General features: G+C 41.4%; 1 protein-coding gene across 10 annotated transcripts in view; it reads left to right on the forward strand.

Moving 5' to 3' along the window:
* ANKMY1 (ankyrin repeat and MYND domain containing 1) overlaps positions 1 to 18,264 on the forward strand; it is a 40,539-nt gene that overhangs the window by 3,572 nt on the left and 18,703 nt on the right. For 2 of the 10 annotated variants that reach the window (XM_083506342.1, XM_083506344.1), the window contains exons 2-9: positions 1,186 to 1,312; positions 6,256 to 6,571; positions 8,231 to 8,377; positions 9,570 to 10,039; positions 11,595 to 11,811; positions 12,122 to 12,286; positions 13,341 to 13,729; positions 16,739 to 16,910. In XM_083506342.1, the coding sequence (XP_083362468.1) occupies positions 1,209 to 1,312; positions 6,256 to 6,571; positions 8,231 to 8,377; positions 9,570 to 10,039; positions 11,595 to 11,811; positions 12,122 to 12,286; positions 13,341 to 13,729; positions 16,739 to 16,910 (1,980 nt within the window). In that variant the 5' untranslated portion in view covers positions 1,186 to 1,208. Of the gene's footprint in view, positions 1 to 1,185; positions 1,515 to 3,877; positions 3,998 to 6,255; positions 6,572 to 7,137; positions 7,241 to 8,230; positions 8,378 to 9,569; positions 10,040 to 11,594; positions 11,812 to 12,121; positions 12,287 to 13,340; positions 13,730 to 16,738; positions 16,911 to 18,264 lie in introns of those variants that run through there. The other 8 variants (XM_083506345.1, XM_083506347.1, XM_083506346.1 and 5 more) reach the window with 5 other exon arrangements.

The raw sequence follows: 18,264 nt of genomic DNA on the forward strand, positions 1-18,264 counted from the left end.
GGAATTTTATTTATTTGACCACTGATACTGATTGAGAGGACCAAAATTCATAACAATTCCAACTATATAATGACTCAGATGTGTGAGTTGACATTTGCAGCTTTAAAGACACACATGCTTCTTTAAAGAGGATACATGCAGAACACTCTTTCAAGTGAGATTAACAGGCCATAATATCCCCACAAGTCTGTAAACTGGCCTTGTTAACTGTTGTTTTACACAATGACTAACTGGGCTATGCAAATCTGTGGTGCTGATTTCTACTATTTTATTGTGATTTATGGTCATATTGGGCTTTTGTTTAAAGGTGCTTTACATATTGGTACTGCACATTCTTTAATTTATACATTTGTGTTTGTTCCCTTGTGTGGAACCTCCTCCCTGAAATGTGACATATAAATGTATTCAATAAGTACATTAATTTAAAATAACTATATATGAATGAGACAATTCAGAATTCTCCATGTATTCCTATGGCTGTTTGGAAGGAACCAATGCATTACAATTACCATTGTCTGCTATTTTAGTAGATGCTGAGTGATTTACTGCTTTATATGACAGCATTTGTATATCACTTAATCATAAAACCCTTTATGTGTTTTAAATAAAATGCCATAGCCCTGGGGGTGTGTGTGTGTTATTGGTTATTAGTTACTGGAGAGAGCATTCCACAAGTGGGAAGCCACTACACAAAAGACCATTCTTGTCTTGCTACCCTCTGGACCTCTCACAGAGAAGGCTCACAGAGAAGGGCCTGAGAAGATAATTTTTTGCAGGGTCTGGATTGGTTAATATGGGGGGGGGGGGAGAGGAGATCCTTGAGGTAGAAAGTGCTTGGCAAAAAGAGAGAGAGAGAGAAAGAAAGAAGCCTCTGGCAATCCCACCTGCCATTTCACACAATGTGTTTTGGCTATATGTGATTTTGGCTTTAGGAGCGATCCCCAGAATGCAAGCCCAGAGGGCTTATCCAGATGTTACTTTACTCTCTTGTCAAATGAGGGCTGGGAGAGCATTGCACAAAAGAAGTACAAAGGGATTTTTTGCAATGGTCAATAGGCACACTAAGCATACTTATTTCCAAGTAAGTCACTTTGAAATCAGTGGAACTCCCAAATGTGAGCTTAGGGTTAGATGACCTCAGTTTGGTAAATTAACATTAGTGACACTTTCTGATCATGATTCCAGAGTGAACAAAGAGGAAGTAGGAGATGGCATCCCAAGAGAAGACGAAGGGGAAGATGAAACTGAAAATGAGGCAGAATCTGCACTTGGTTATGATGATGATGAAGAAGAAACTGAACACTGATACTGAGTAAGAGCAAGGACCAAGCCATTTTAAAGGAGAGGCTTTTCTCCGCTTTGAATAACAGCAGAACTCCTAACCGTTCAAATTATATAATGACTCAGAGATGTGCGAGTTGACATTTACAGCTTTAAAGACAAACATGCTTCTTTAAAAAGGATATGTGTGGAATTCTCTTTCAAGTGAGATTGGACAGGCCGTATCCCTACAAGTCCGTAAGCAGCTCTTTTAAATGAAATTGTTAACTGTTGTTTTACATAATGACTAACCAGGCTGTAGAAATTTGTGGTTCTGATTTCTACTATTTTATTGTGGTCATGCTGGGCTTTTGTTTAAAGGTGCTGAATAATTTTCTGTTACTGATTGCTTTATAGAGTTTTAAATTATCTGTTTATATATTGCTACTGCATATTATTTAACTAAGATACAGCTGAATGCATTAAAAAGTCCTCAACCTGTTAGGGGCCAGGAGCAAATTTAGAAATCTTTCATGGGCACCATAAAATATCCATTTAACAGAAGAAATACTGGTGACCTTTGGACACACATCCAATCTCCAAAAATTAGGCAAAATATCCAAGACTCCTCAAAGTAAATAAAACACTAACAAAAAAGCAGGAACATCTCCCTCCAAAATAAGCAATGTCTCCAACAAACAACCCCGCCAAAACAAAAATTTGATAGGGGTCTTGGCAGATTCTGAGGTCAAGGAAGAGGTGGGGCAACTCTGGGTAAACCAAGGGTTCTTTGGCAGTTTGCATAGTGATTTGTAAGCTTGTTCACAAATGGCCATTGGAATGGGCTTTAATTTTGCATCCTGACTTGCAAACATCAGAATATAGCTATGCAAGTAGCTTGCCATCTGTGACCATTTGGAAACAACCAGTGCATTCTGATGCCTCTTCTGTATCATTTGTTTTCACACATCCACAATCAGCTGAAGCATTTTCCACCTTTGATTGGCACTTCCAAGTTGGTTACTGTGATATTCCATTTTCATATACTGGCTGGACTGAAAGTTGGGAAATAGTTATTTGTATTCCAGTGCAGAAGGTGTAAATACTTTCGGGGGGGGGGGGGGGAGAGAGAACCAGCAGCTACAGGAAATGGCTGCAGGGAGAACGGGACAGCCTTGTTGTCACTATCCTTTTTGAACAAAAAACAGAAAGACAGGATGACTTGCCTATAGATGTATGTCACAGTACAGAAACCATCTGGCAAGGTAGCTCACACAGCCTATTAGAGAGTAACAATAACATGACAAGGCTCAAATGCAATATGATGATAGCCAGCATCACAGGCAATATATCTGAATACCAGTTGCTTGGAAATCACAAGTGGCGAGCTTGCCATTACATTACTCAGTCCTGCATGCGGACTTCTCAATGGCATCTGGCTGGCCGTTGTGAGAACACAAGGCTGGACTAGACTGGCCTTTGGCCTGATCTAGAGTATGGCTCTTCTTAGGTTATCAAGCAGTTACAAATGATGGCAAGCAGGAACTCCTTACATCAAGGTTCAACTATCTAAAGGGGCCATATCCATTTGACTTGGGCTTTTTATGCCAAGGATTCAGAGAATGAGTTCTCTATTAGTAGACATCTTCAGTGCTTTCTTCTTGGGGGGACACAGGGGTTTGCATACCCCTAATTTTGTGAACCTAATGGGAGAAGAAACTACAAATTTAAATTTTTTTAGTTTCTTCACTAGCATGCTGAATCGTCAGTTCCGTTGCTACCCCCGATGACAGCCTTTTGCCCATTTACTGTATTTATTTTCCCTGATTTGAACTATAAAATGGTGATTTTCTTGAGTCAAAATGAGAGTACCCCTAAACATTTATTTTTTAGGGGGGGGGGGAGTACTGGGTATCTGAAGAAGTGTGCATACACATGAAAGCTCATACCAATGACAAACTTAGTTGGTCTCTAAGGTGCTACTGGAAGGATTTTTTTTTATTTTGTTTCGACTGGGCATCTTTGTTATTGCTGCTGCATAAAAGAAAAAGATGCACCCAATATTTTCAAATTTCAGGCTAGATCCGATTACAATTACATACCATTGTGAACCAACAAGGCGTGACTGAATGTAGATTAATTTTCTGCTAAAGGTGACAACTGATCACCAAAGAGCGGTGAAAGCAACGAAGAGGCACACATGTGCCTGCCATCCTTCATTGCATAGAATAAATATTTTTATTCTTCTTTTGCTCACTATTGTGAGAAACACGGGATATAGGCATATAGTACCAAAGAAGGCTTTCCTCCAGGGAAAGGAAACAGGGCGAATTGACGTGGGGTGGTGCTGGTGAGAGGGCAGGGACGTCACGTGACAATTCAACACCTGGGCAGGAAAGTCCCCGTCCTCAGGGACCAAAAGGCCCGCGGCAGTTGGGCCCAAGGAGGCCGCACTTGCGCCTGCGCCAACCCCCCCTCGGTTTCTATGGGAACAGGGAGGCGGCGCTGCCCAAACGGGAGAGAGGGGTTGGCGGGAGTCGGTCGGCACCTGCGTAGCGGACCAGACGCGCGTCGCCTTTTCCGTTGAGGGGCAGCCGCTCACCGGCCACCGGGTGGTCTATTACGTTGCGCCCTCGGCTCTTCTGCGGATCCGGCGGGTTAAGCCAGAGCTAGAGCCTCCTCTCTCTGGGCGTCCAGGCCGAATGGAGGCTGCCGGGGGCGCCGCTGCGGCTCCTGGGTGGGTGCCCTGGCCGCCTTCGGGGGCTTCTCATAGCCGGGACTTCTGCTTGCTTGGAGGGTGGGTGGGTTGGGGTGGGGGGGACAAAGAGGTTTCTTGTCCTCGGGAGACCTCTGGCGGAAGCCCAGGCGCGTCACAATCCCCCCCCCGCGTGGCTGCAGGTGTGCACGCGTGGGGAAAGCTACGTGTGAACGGTGCAGCTGGGCTGTGTGTGCGAAGGCATAAAAGGACACGCGGCCATTCTGCCACGTGGTGGGTGGGCGCATATAGATGGGTGAAAACTGGTGTGTTTTTATTGTTTTGCTTTTAATTGTAAGCATTTAAAAATGACGCAAGTTACCGTATTGCTTTTAGCTTTCGTTAACCACTTTAGGAAAACCAAACATGAGCTTACTGTTGGGAGTGAATACCACATAAAAACGTAATGTGGTTGGACAGGAGCAAAGGGCATATAGGTTCCCAATGCTTTTTTTCTAAAAAAAATGTTTAGGGGTACTTTCGTTTTGGCTCAAGAAAATCACCATTTTATAGTCCAGATCGGGAAAAATAAATACAGTAAATTGACAAAAGTACAAAGATTCAAAAATGTTTAGGGGTGTGCGTACCCCTGCATCCCCCCAGAAAAAAGCACTGTGTGTACCATTTGGCCATATCTGTGTTTACATAGAATCAAAGAATTCTAGAGTTGGAAGTAACCACAAGGATCATCTAGATTCTAGTCTAATCCCCTGCAATGCAGGAATCAAGAGTGGCTGGGGAAACCCAGACTGATGGGCGAGGTATAAATAAAACAATAGTAATAATAATGAATAATTAACGTGGGGCTCAAACCCACAACCCTGAGATTAAGAGTCTCATGCTCTACCAACTGAGCGAGTATTTAAAGCTAGCAGCTTGGTGGGTGCCATAAAGTACATTGATTTACGATGGTTGCTTCCCACAGTGCATAAAATGTGTCCTCAGTGTTTGTTTAGAGTCAGAATCAGGAGCATACTAATGTTGCCTATGGCAGATGAAGAATGCACCTGTGCAAGGGGTACTGAAAAGTTTTATTCAGAACTACCCCTGAGGCTTGAAGTGTGATGCTTAATGTACTGTAAACTTTTAAAAAATCTTGTGACAGGTAAAACCAAAATCACTGGAGTGTGGTGTGCCATATACAAGCACATTGATTTATCTGTCTATCGTAATTAACAGGTTTCTCTGGCAGCCCCGGCCAATCTCTTTAGGGGAACATATTGTAGATAGATGGGGTGGGGGGCGGAGAATGTTTGTGCTTGTTTCTCTGTATGGGAAATACTTGACATATTTTACGTGATTTAAGTGCCATGAAATAGTGAAGGTGGTATCGGTATGGGGAATTTTCTTCTGTGGGGTGAACTCTCTTATGTACCACTTGAGTTTGATGGGTGGCAAAGGGCAGACATGATCTTTCTATAGAGTCAGGCATCTAGATATAGTCACTAGATTCTGCATTAAGTGCTGGCTCTTTTCATTTGGTTGCTGGGGTATGGCTGTTTGTATTAAACATTCTCGTAGATATGTAAAGGTAAAGGGACCCCTGACCATTAGGTCCAGTCATGACCGACTCTGGGGTTGCGGCGCTCATCTCGCTTTATTGGCTGAGGGAGCCAGCGTACAGCTTCCGGGTCATGTGGCCAGCATGACGAAGCCGCTTCTAGCGAACCAGAGCAGTGCACGGAAATGCCATTTACCTTCCCGCCAGAGCGATACCTATTTATCTACTTGCACTTTGACATGCTTTCGAACTGCTAGGTTGGCAGGAGCAGGGCAATGGGAGCTCACCCCGTTGCAGGGATTTGAACTGCTGACCTTCTGATCGGCAAGTCCTAGGCTCTGTGGTTTAACCCACAGTGCCACCCACGTATTTCGTTAAATTACTAGGATGCACACTTTCTTAAAATTATCTTAACATTATTTCTTTTTAAAATTGTTGTAAGCCTCAGACAGACTAAAAACCTTTCAGAGGTGCAATATTGACCCTGTGTTCATCATCTGAGGCCCTCCTTTGTGTGCCTCCTTCATCATCAAGAGGTGTGCATGAGAGCGGGCCTTTTTTGCGGTGGCTCCCTGTTTGTGGAATGCTCTCTGCAGGGAGGCTCAACTGGTACCACCTTTACATATCTTTAGGCTCTGGGCGAAAACGTATCAATTTCACCAGGTCTTTGGTTGATTAATGTTCTGTGTCCTCAGTTTGGTAATTTAACATTGGCGACTCTTTCTAATAATGATTTCAGAGTGAAACCAAAAAAAAAGAGAAGACGTGGCATGTCAAGGGATGTTGAAGTGGAAGATGAAACTGAGCTAGAGCCAGAATCTGCACTTGATTATGATGGTGATGAAGAAGAGGAAGAAGAGGAAGAAGAAGAAGAGGCTGAAGATTATGAGGAAGAAAGCGAACCACAATATTTATATTGCGAAGAAGACATGAACAACAACAAGATTGAAACTAAAGTTGGTGTACAAGAGTGGCCTGATGGTTCTCGCTATAGAGGAGAATTTGCATTGGATCTAAAACTTGGATATGGAGAATTTGCGTGGGACAATGGTGAGGTAAACCGGCTTAATATTAAAATGTTGCAATGTATGTTCTTGCATCTAAAAACGTTGCTATTCTTATATATAATGATGATAATAAACAAAACTAGCCAAGGTAAGTTTTTATATTGGAATCCTATCTGTTTAATGTTTGTTTAATAGCATGATCTAGGCATGTTTACGTAGATGTAAATCCCATTAGTTTATGCAAGCCTTATTCTGTTTTCCTGGATGTAAGCCTCATTGGAATCAATAGGATTTATTTCTAAATAGACAAGGTTAGGATTGCAGCCTAAAACATGCATGCACCTTGAAAGGCAGTGTGACTTCTTTTCCATAGGAAATAACAGCTTTAATAAAATCTTAATTTCGTGTTTATTACTAAAACTTGATATTAGGTGCAACTGCAGTCTATAGTCTAACATTTTAACTGTGGTTCGCAAAATGTACTATTGGAAGCAGGTTTAGTCGTGTTAGTTTCAAGTCTAAACGGTAAATGTTCAATAAATAAGATACATAGTTCGACCAGCATCTAATGCCAAGCTATGCACAGTTTGAAGATGGTTATAATTTCTTCTCAGTCTCCTCTTTTCCAGGCTAAACATACCCAGTTCCCTCTACTGTTCCTCATAAGGCTTGGTTTCCAGACCCTTTCTAATGTATTTAGATGCAGTTATCATTTTTGTGAGTAATTCATGTTTGTTTAATTAAAATACTGTATGTACTATCACAAGGCAGCATAGAAAGCACAAGGGGAATATAGTTATTTTTTTAAAAATACAAGTCATTCTCCTGGCTTCCAGATGACCTAGCTGCTACAGTGGTTTGTTCTTGCTGCTACCTGCAACCACAAGAGTATAGCTATGGAATACAGTAGGTCCACATCTTACACGGGGGTTACGTTCCAGGGATCATGCCTACAGCCAAAATTGTGTATAGTCAAAACCCACTGGGATCAGTGGCAGATGCCAGTTCCAAAGTCATTTTTCCTGGAACCCTACCTCCTTTCTGCCCCCTTCCTATTTATTTATTTATTTATTTTGCCATACGTGCAAAGCTGAATACGCACAAGTTAAATGTGTGCAAGTTGCGGTCTTCCTATAGTCACAAATGTGTTGTTTAGTAAATAGTTCAGGTCTGCTGCTTTCAAATAAAATGTCATGTGTTCTGTTTATTCCTTTTGTTAAGTAGATCACTATGACTTCCTTGTTTACACTCAGTAATGCTTGCTACGGCAAAATTTAATAAGTATATCTTTGTCATAGTTGAGTGTATACTCTTACCCAGTTTTTCTGATTTGAAATGAAAGTAATTCACCCTAATAAATCTGATACTAATGAAATTTTCCAAGACTGTAAATCCTGGATTGAACAGTGATACTAACTTTGTTTGAACTTTTATCCTCCATATATTCCATTTTTATTAAATGTTGCAATTCTCAATATGTTTCTGTGCAGTCATTTCCTCAGGATGAAGCCAAGTGGAATAAGCCTCCCTGACTTGGAAATGAATGCTACCATGCCTAAACTGTATTGAAAATATTAGTTAAATCCTTCTTTTATTTCTTTCCATAATATTCTTCATGAGAGTGCTGTGATACATACTTGCAGTCGGTTGTAACTGGCCACCGTACTTCACCTGCTCTCCCCTAACTTTCTTTCTCTTTTATTGCAGAGATATGTGGGGCAGTTTTATAAAGATCAGCGTCATGGCAAAGGGGTTTACTTCTGGCCTGATGGCTCCAAATTTATAGGGTCATTTTATCTTAGCCGTAAAGAAGGCTACGGTGTCATGGAATTTAATGATGGAAGAAAATTTCAGGTAATAAAAAGTATTTCTAATTATCATAGTGCTGTTTGATAGGTATGATTTGAAGTTCAAGTAATTGCAGAAAACTTCTATGTTTGAATGTTTCAGAGTTAGTACAAATTTGATAATGAATTAGAAAATGAATGCACCTCAAAGCTAGTTAGTGTCCTGTGCGCAACAAAAAAAGCAACGTATGACATATTGCTTCTATCTGAGAACTGTAATCAGTTTGCACAGAATTTAGAAAATGTGTAAGGAAGTGATAGATACCAGGTAATAGCAGCTGGATAAGGTGTGGATTTTGCAAACTTTTGTGTATAAAAGCAAACTAAAATGGAAAAGTATATTTCAAAAAGCGCTCTGAAGCAGTTTACTAAGGAGATCCCCCCCCCCGTGCATACTTAAGGGGTCTATGCCAGATGTACCTAGATAGAGGAGCGGATGTAGAATTTCAGCTCTTGGAATTCACTAAAAAATCTGGTGCTTGAATTCTGATTAAAGTGTGTGTTTATAACTGTTACTATACTCTTATTATATAATATATATAATCCCTTTAAGATTTTTTAGTATAAAGCAATACAGTGGTGCCTCGCAAGACGAAATTAATTCGTTCCGCGAGCCTCTTCGTCTTGCGATGTTTTTCGTCTTGCGAAGCACGGTCCGTCGCAACTGCGCCTCTTCAAGCGGCTTTAAGAAAAAAGTGAACAAACTCGCAAGACGTTTTCGTCTTGCGAAGCAAGCCCATAGGGAAAATCGTCTAGCGAAGCAACGCAAAAACCGAAAAACCCTTTCGTCTAGCGAGTTTTTCGTCTTGCGAGGCATTCGTCTTGCGGGGCACCACTGTATATGTCTAATAAATCAAATAACACAAGATTGCATGAAACCTGCGGGCAAAGGGCAGTATACAAATTTAATAAGCAACAATGATGATGATGTAAAATCAGATACAGTCTTAATTTCTGCATCTTTTTCATGGATCCTACCTTTTTTGTTTCAAGCATTGCTTTTCAGAAAAATTCAGTGCTAATAATAAAATTAATCCAAATCCTGTTGGTAAAAAAATGGGTAAGAATGTTTTTAGGCACTTGACAGGATCATGCCGCTAATTGTTTTTGGTGAGATTATTGCAAGTTGAATCAAACTGTGTGAATTCTGTTTGTGGTTCTCTCTTGCATCTTCTGTTCTCGTTTTTTCCTGCCGAAAGGGGCTTTACAAGGGTGATGAGCGGTTTGGACCAGGAATTGAAACCCATCCAGATGATAGTCAAGACATTGGATTGTGGCATCGAAATCATATAATTAAACTATGTACGGAAATACCTGGATATTTCACTCTTGCGGATTTCCCAGAACTTAGTGTCTATTTTGATGCTGAGACCAGCAGAGAGTATATTTCAGAGGATACGCATACGTTTTGGGATCTGAATGAGGAGAAGGACCCATTTTTCTACGACTACAAGCGTCTTCTTTTAGATGATGATAGCTACACATTGCCTGAAAACCTGTACATATACTCAATTGATGCGGATAATCTTCCTCATACTAAGACCTTCCTGAAAGACTTTGATTGCCAGTATTTTAAGGAAAAGAAACGGTTGGCTTATGAAAAACTATGGCCTATTACCAATATAACCCCTTTCTTGGTCAGGATGCAGAAACACATCTATAGATATAGGTAAGTGGTAACGTGAAAAAAAAGACTAGATGATAGCCATACATTTGATAGTGCTGCTGAAGTCACATGTCTTCCTGCTGTTTCTTCTTTTCAACTGGATGCAGTTCAGCTTGTGTGACTTTTTAAAATTTATACCACTTTTGCTGTACAATGGTGCCTCGCAAGACGGAAAACTCGCTAGACGAAAGAGTTTTCCGTTTTGGAGGTGCTTCGCAAAACGAATCTCCTATGGGCTTGCTTCACAAGACGAAAATGTCTTGCGAGTTCCTGCGGGTTTTTTCCCCTCCCCCCCTTTTTCTAAGCCGCTAAGCTGCTTATCAGCTGATCTGATAAACCGCTAAAAGCTGCTAATAGCGCTAATAGCGCTAATCCGCTAATCCGTCAATGGGCTTGCTTCGCAAGACGAAAAAACCGCTAGATGAAGAGAATCACAGAACGGATTCTTTTCGTCTTGCGAGGCACCACTGTAGTCATGTCAATCGTTGCTGAATTGCAATGAAGCCCCAACACATGCCAAAAGGTCCATGCACATTCATTGTTGCATTCATTTCCTTTCCCTTGTTATTATTGGTGGCACTGCTTGTTGGGCACTACTAGTTTTTTAGGAGTGTGGGAGTTGGTTGGGGTGGCCTTGAGCCAATCTGGTCTCCCTTTTATCAAACCTTTCTCTTCCATCCCCTAATAGTCCTTTTACCATTTCCTTGGGGGGATTGAAAGGAGGGACATGGAAAGAGACATGTGCAAGTTGGAAATCACTGGAACAACAACAACAACAACAACAACATATTTTATTATTTTTACCCCACCCATCTGGCTGGCTTTTCCCAGCCACTCTAGGTGGCTTACAGTGCATATAAAAAATGGTAAAACATCAGACATTAAAAATTTCCTGATACATGCCTTCAGATGTCTTCTAAAAGTCAGATAGTTGTTTATTTCCTTGACATCTGATGGGAGGGTCTTCCACTGGGCAGGTGTCACTACCGAGAAGGCCCTCTGCATGGAATTCATGGTCTTTGTGTGGTGTGACTCTGCTTCTCTTTATCAAACTGCCTGAGGAGCTGTTGCAAGAAGGGAGGAGCAGAAGCCTAGCTACTGCATGGAGGGTTAGCCTGTGCTGGGGACATGCCACTTCAGACTAAACATGGATGCTTACATGACTGATTGCTTTTCATATAAGACAAAAAAAAGCCCTCCACATAGTTTTCTGTCATATTGGGGAGAAGGCTAAATTGAAAACCCTCCTACTTGTCTAATAATAGTCACAACAGCAACCTAGTTTTGTATACAGAGGGAATATTTTTGTATGGGAGAGCATTCGGTCCTACAATACCTCACCACACATGCACATACATTTGCGGTCTGAGGTAGTACAGCCAAGATACAGGTTTATCACCTCAGTGAGAAGCTAGGCCAGTGATATGTATACACAGGTGAGGAAAGGGAAAATGTCCATCCCATCACTTCAAATAGTTTTTTGGAAGGTCAGAACTGATGAGAATAGAAATACTTAAATGGTCTATCTAGCTTTTTCATTTTTTTTGTTCATTTTTAGGCATTACCAGAAGGATGTGGACTGGGATGTTAATTTCATTTTGGAAGGCTACCGGAATGGCTTTGGAGAGAAAGGTCCCAAAGAGCTTGCTGGTGAAGAGCTGATTAAGAAGGCAGCCGAAGGAAACTATAATAGAGTTGATGAGATTCTGATGGACAACCTTGCCCCCCCAGATATAGCAGATGTACATGGATATACTGCCCTTGCTGCTGCTGCTGTGAGACTCCATATCTTACTATGTTATACTCTGTTAAGGCAAAATAGGCTTGGTTTTATTTTGTCTTCCATGCTGTGACATAATTCCTCTTTTTAAATGTACCGTAATAGCTATGAGTAGCAGTTGTGAATATGAACAGAAAGTTAAGGGGAAATCCCCAATTTGGGAATATGAAACCTTACCTGTAGTATATATTTACCTCCAACAAACCCACAATGTCAAACTCAATTTTTTCAAAGTAAAAATAAGCAGGCTTCTGAAAATTGTATTAATTCTGTATGAAAATAACCTAAATAGTTTTCTTGTGCAGATGAATTACCATGATGACATCATCAACCTTCTTCTTGATAATGGGGCTGATGTGAATAAATGTAGTGATGAAGGATTATCAGCTCTTTCTATGTGTGTTATTCATTATTTCCCAGAAGAATCATTTCAGCCCAACATTGCTGAAAGGAACTTCTCTCGAAGAGAGGTCAGTCCATCATAAATCTGTAAGTCTGAAATACGCTTCAGTGAAATGCCTAATAGTTTCTTCTTCTTTTACTGTTGATCCAAATTAATTTCATTTACTAGAAATAACCTAACTACTCTCTCAAAGCTGCAAGGCAGAACGGCCAGAAGCCTTCTTTGCATTGCAGTCCAGAGATGATGAGGTGGAGTGAAATGAATTGCTCCAGGGTTGTGATCTTTAATAATAATAATAATAATAATAATAATAATAATAATAATAATAATAATAATATAGTATTTATACCCCACCCATCTGGCTGAGTTTCCCCAGCCACTCTGGGCGGCTCCCAATCAGTGTTAAAAACAGTACAGCGTTACATATTAAAAACTTCCCTGAACAGGGCTGCCTTAAAGAAGATGTTGGGTCATGATGTGATAACTTGTATGGCATTGTGCTTCTAGAGTAGTCTATTGTAATGTGTACTATGTAGGGTTGCTCATGAAGAGGATTCAAGTACAACCAATACACATTTTGAAGTCCTGACATTTATTAACAATGATAAAAAATAAGGTTTGAAATCTCTCTTATTGGACATTTTGCCCCTCCTGTCTGTTGTGTGTATAGGAGCAAACTCATTTGTATCTGTGAAAGAGTTGAATAGCAGTCCTTGCCACTTACGACAACTGGATATATTTGTCCCTTACAAGTAGCCATTCATAATGAAGTGAGTCTAAACTCTAAAACATAGTCCAAAGGCATGTAATGCAGCAGATTTGCTGAAGTTAGACAGTTCTGAGTAGAGCTGGAGCATTTGTATACTACTTTGAATTTCATGGAAGAAAGTTGATGTATAAATGAAACTAATAAGAGATATGTTGTGTATTTGACAAATTCTTTCTGTAAAATTCTTTAGAAGAGTAACATACATCAACTTTTTCGCTGTTTTCTTTGACAACCTAATGGTATGAATTTGTCTGTCTGTGTATGTTAACAATGCAGTTTTTTATGTTGGGGTGCAGCAATCTGGTTTTGGAAATAATATCCCCCCCCCCCGCTTTTGTTTTGCTTGATATAGGCGATGGAAGAAATGCCAGAAGAAATATCTCCAGGATCTATGCCATTTTCGCAGTCGGAGTCCTCTCAACCATCTCAGCCGAGTACAGAATTGAAAGGATCCTCTTCTGCCAGCCCTTCATCACCAGAAGCACTGCCGAGCTCTGCCGAAAAGTCAGAACGTGGCACATATGCTAAGTCATCTGAGGAATCGGAGAGCAGCGCTGTAGAAAAGAGCTCTGAGACAAATTGTGGCATTTACAACTTCAAGATTCAGGTTTCGGTAGAAGCCATGCAGCGCGGTGCAGCTGCTCTTAGTGAACACATGTTAAAAGTGCCATACTTCGCTGACTGTGAAGGGCTCGTTCAGCAGGAAGGCACTCTGGGAAGAATGGCTGCATCAATAACAGAGTAAGTGACTATAGAAGAACACAGGACAGCCTGCTGAAGCCTATGGCCATACTAATATTGCCGCTAGGGTGGTCTCAGTTGGGCTCTGCTCAGTATGGATAGCTTCTGTGTATACCTTCCGTGATTTTGCAGTGAAGAGTTTATCTGAAGGAAGGTTGGAAGGCATCATATGGTACCTCTGAAAAATGATCTGAAATGGTGCAGTTTGCTTGCTGCATTGGTATTGAGTGATGGCATACAATGGTTCCTTGGTTTACGAACTTAATCCATTCCGGAAGTCCGTTCTTAAACCAAAGCGTTCTTAAACCAACACACACTTTCCCATAGAAAGTAATGCAAAATGGATTAATCCGTTCCAGACTTTTAAAAACAACCCCTAAAACAGCAATTTAACATGAATTTTACAATCTAACGAGACCATTGATCCATAAAATGAAAGCAATAGACCAGGCTGCAATCTGTTACCCAGTGTAAAGTGGGCCATAGGAAAGCTGAAAACACAAAGCAAAACACAAGAAAGGCCAGGCTGGGATTCCAAAAGGTTTCCTCCTCGCGCTTCTCGCAGTTTCTTGGCTGGGAGGGAAAATGGGTGAAGGTGGCGGCGGCGAGATAATCAAATTGGGAGGGTTTTTGTAGGCAAGGCATGCATCTCCCAGCGGCTTCAGCATGCTTTATGCAAACACCCTCCCTCCAAAAAACCACCACCACCAAATCCCCAACACCTTAAAACTCTACCCGGGAAAGCGATGGCTAAGCAGCGGGCGAAAGTAGAAACTGGCACAAAGCCCACCCTGGAGGAGGCAGCCCCAATTCAGAGCGGCTCCGGATTGCATTTGTATAAAATCAGGATGGGGGGGTGAGGAGGAAAGCAGGGAGAGGGGATCCCAGCAGAAAGGACAGACCCACCGACCGCGAGTAGCTTGCTACCTGCGCCACGAGCGGCACCAGCGTCTGCTCCACGGAGCGCAGGCGGATCTGCAGCCCTGGCAATGGCTCCCAGCCCAGAGCTGTGGCAAGAGCTGCTCCAGGCGGTGAGCACGGCCACGACACTCTGCTGCCACTGGGGAACGCGGACATTGCTCCGGAGCCACGCAGCTCGCTCCTTGTTGGCCTTCCCTCACTCATCGCCGGCCGCTGCAGAGAAATCTGGAAGCAGAGAAGCAGCGGCAGAGGGACCCAGTCCTGGGGGTCACCCCGCGGGGGCTCGTGGTGGCGCGAGCAGCCATCATGCCACCACATTCACATGTGAAGGATCCAGCTGCAAGCAGAGGATCCCGGCACCATCCGTACGGCGCTGGAGCGGCGCCGCTGGCAAACCGCTATACAGCGCATGTGCGGCATCACTACGTACGGCGCATGCGTCGTATGTAGTGACACCACACATGCGCCCTATGTAGCGACGCCTGCCATGGGTGTCACGTCACCTTCCTTCGCCCCTGCACTGAAGGACAGGTGCTAGTCCTTTAGGCGGGGCCCAGTAACACCTGTTGGTAAAAGATGGTCACCAGGTGCCCTGCTCTTATATGCATTGCCACCAATAACCCACAAACTGTTCTTTTGATGAGGTTTTATGTTCCTGATTTATGTAAAATGTCTTGCAATAATGGATCCATCCATGCAAACTCTGTTATCTAGTCTTCTTTTTGAACCTGGCTCAGATAAGGGTTCCAGAACAACATCTAGGCCCCCTTGTCCTTTTAGTGGACAAAAAAGCAGCTATAGCCAGCCTCCAGTCCTGTATTGCACAGAATTCCAGAGACCTGCAGATGTTGAAGCAAGCTGCTATGTTTGTAGAGGCCCCTTCTCCAGCTTCTCTGCTCATCAGTGAATGGGAAGGAAGTTCAGGTGTTTGTTCCCTCTGACAGCAAAATTATCAGGAGACGGGAAAGGAACGCTTGTGCTTCCTTATTTACTGGAAGGCAGTGCGACTAATGATTATGTTTGGAGTTTGCAGTTTTTTATTAGTCCAATTATGGGTTGAATTAAAAAAGAAACATTAGCAGAAACAACACTGGGTGCACAGAACTTATAGGATAGCCAAACAGGTGGATTTGATTTAAATCAATTTGGTTTAAATCACAGTTTAAATCACGATTTAAATCACTAGTCAGTAAGACTTGATTTAAATCATTTTTTTACAGAAAGACTCATTCTTGCTGGTATAATATTAATATTTATAACCAGATGAAGGTTACATTTTTGGAATAATAAATTTTCAGAGTAGTTTTTACAATTATATCAAAAATTACTGATTTGGTTATACTATTAGAAATATAGATAATTATGAAATTATTGTGAGGTTTAATAAGTTAACTCTTTATATTTGGACAACTTTTCTGCTGTACTTAATTGGAAGGAGAAAAATAATCATTTCTTTAATAGCAATTTAAAGAATTTATTTAACTAAAACAATAACTTTATAGCATATGTATCCATGTTTGTTAACTGATGTGGTTAAACAGTTGTTTTTTTAAAAAAAAAAACTTTTAAGACTGAGTTTTAGCACACATAAAAAACTTAAATCCTTATTTTCTGATGGACTATAATGGACTATAATGTAACTTAAATAGAAAACTATTTTCAGAAAGATTTTTCCTCCAAAAGCATTTTATTTTTAAAATCCAATTTAAAATTAAAAAATCCGATTTAAATAAAAGCATTGATTTTTATCCACCCTGTAGCCAAATCATACTTCAATTATCTAGTGACAAAAACATGCAACTTAGGGAGTGTTTGTCATTGTCGGGAGGGCAGTTATGCTGTGCACATTATTGCATTTATTAGCATTTTAAAAGCCTCAGCCAAATAGAAATCTGGCTATTTTGCATGGTAAGAGAAGGCCAGAGATGATGCAAGGCTGGGATAGATTACAGCAATGATATATTTGTAGCTGTTTGCATCACTTGCAGAACAGCTACAGTTCTACCACCCTCACCTTCAGGTTTAGCAACACTGTACTTATCAAAGTTTTCAACAATTAATGGGGTTCTGTTTTCTGCTGGTTTTTAGACACGCAAAGAGACTGGCTACTATCAAGCTGCTGCTCAGGAGAGGTGCAGATCCCAATATGTGCAGAATCCCTATGTATGTCCTCTTCTTTGCTGTTAAAGCTGCAGATCCAAATGCAGTGAGATTTCTTTTAGAAGCTGGAGCAAGGACTGATATACGACTTCCGACCAGAGTAGGGAAACCTTATTTGTGTGTGATAATTCTGATTAAAGAAGAGAGACTAGAATTTAAGTTAGTGATTGGGCTGATGGCATAAATCAGGCACAGGCAAACTCCGGCCTTCCAGATGTTTGGGACTACAATTCCCATCATCCCTGACCACTGGTCCTGTTAGCTAGGGATGATGGAAATTGTAGTCCCAAACATCTGGAGGTCCAGAGTTTGCCTATGCCTGGCATAAATGCTCTTGTATGAGTTTTGGTGTCTTATGCAAGTGTACAGAACTTGGGACCCACCACATCAAATATAGCTCACATGCCAGATATAAATGTCAAATCTCTGTTTCTCCAGTCGTAGGAGGCATGCCTACCCTTTTGTGTTGCAGCACACTATTCTGTTACTCTGATTCATGTGATAAATCTATTGAGCTGAAATCCTACAAGTACAGTGGGGATTACTTCAGAGTAAACTTGTATAGTAGGCCTGTGTTGTGAGTCTGTTATTCTTAATGAGTGAAAGCTAATGCTAATCTTAACATTGCAGAGTGGGTTTTTAAAATTCTTTTGAGTTATCTGCTAACAGAAGAGGTGGGGAGGCGTTCACACACACCCCAATTAACCCTGTAGCCCACTGCATCACCTTCCAGGCTGTTCTGTATTGTTCCACAACCCTCTGGAACAAATTTTCAGGGGGTTCATAGGATTGCAGCAGGAAGTGGGGAAATTGGAGAAAATTACCTCCTCTCATCTTACTTAGCAAATGCCTCTACTGGATCAGAAGATGTTCTTCAGCTTTTCTGCGAGTGGGAAGGCAGCACTGGGTTCCACCCTATAGTTTTATCAGTGTAGAAGAAAAATATTTTTTACTGATTGTAACAATTCGCTCCCATCTCTAGACATTAGAATAGAGAGATTTTAGAGGAATTTAATGAATGTTGGTAATAATGGAAACTTAATAGGAATTTTGGGGTGTCTTGTATATGAGTTGGTTTGGACCAAGTCTACTGTATCCTCAGTTGATCTTGGTGCTAGGATGATGCACCATCATGTTTTTTCAGAACTTCAGCACGGAACTTCCCCCCAGAAAGGGCCCAGCTAGAGGAGTGGATTTGCTGCTTTGACATGGGCTCTAAGGGACAGAGATATTTCCTTATGAACCCATCTTGCCTGGACTAGTTTTAAATTTCAACCATGCAGCTTAACCATTCCATCCACTGGAGGGTGATTGTATTTCTGACTGCAGTTAGCAGTTATTTCTGACTGCACTTTGCTTCTTGATACACACTCCTCAGATATTTATGCTACCTGGGAATTAGGTGTCTTCAATTTGAGCTGAAATTTTAGCGGTGACATTGAATGCTGGAATGG

The sequence above is a fragment of the Podarcis liolepis genome (genome assembly GCF_965112155.1).
Source record: "Podarcis liolepis genome assembly, chromosome: 5".
In the NCBI taxonomy this organism is placed as follows: Eukaryota; Metazoa; Chordata; class Lepidosauria; order Squamata; family Lacertidae; genus Podarcis; species Podarcis liolepis.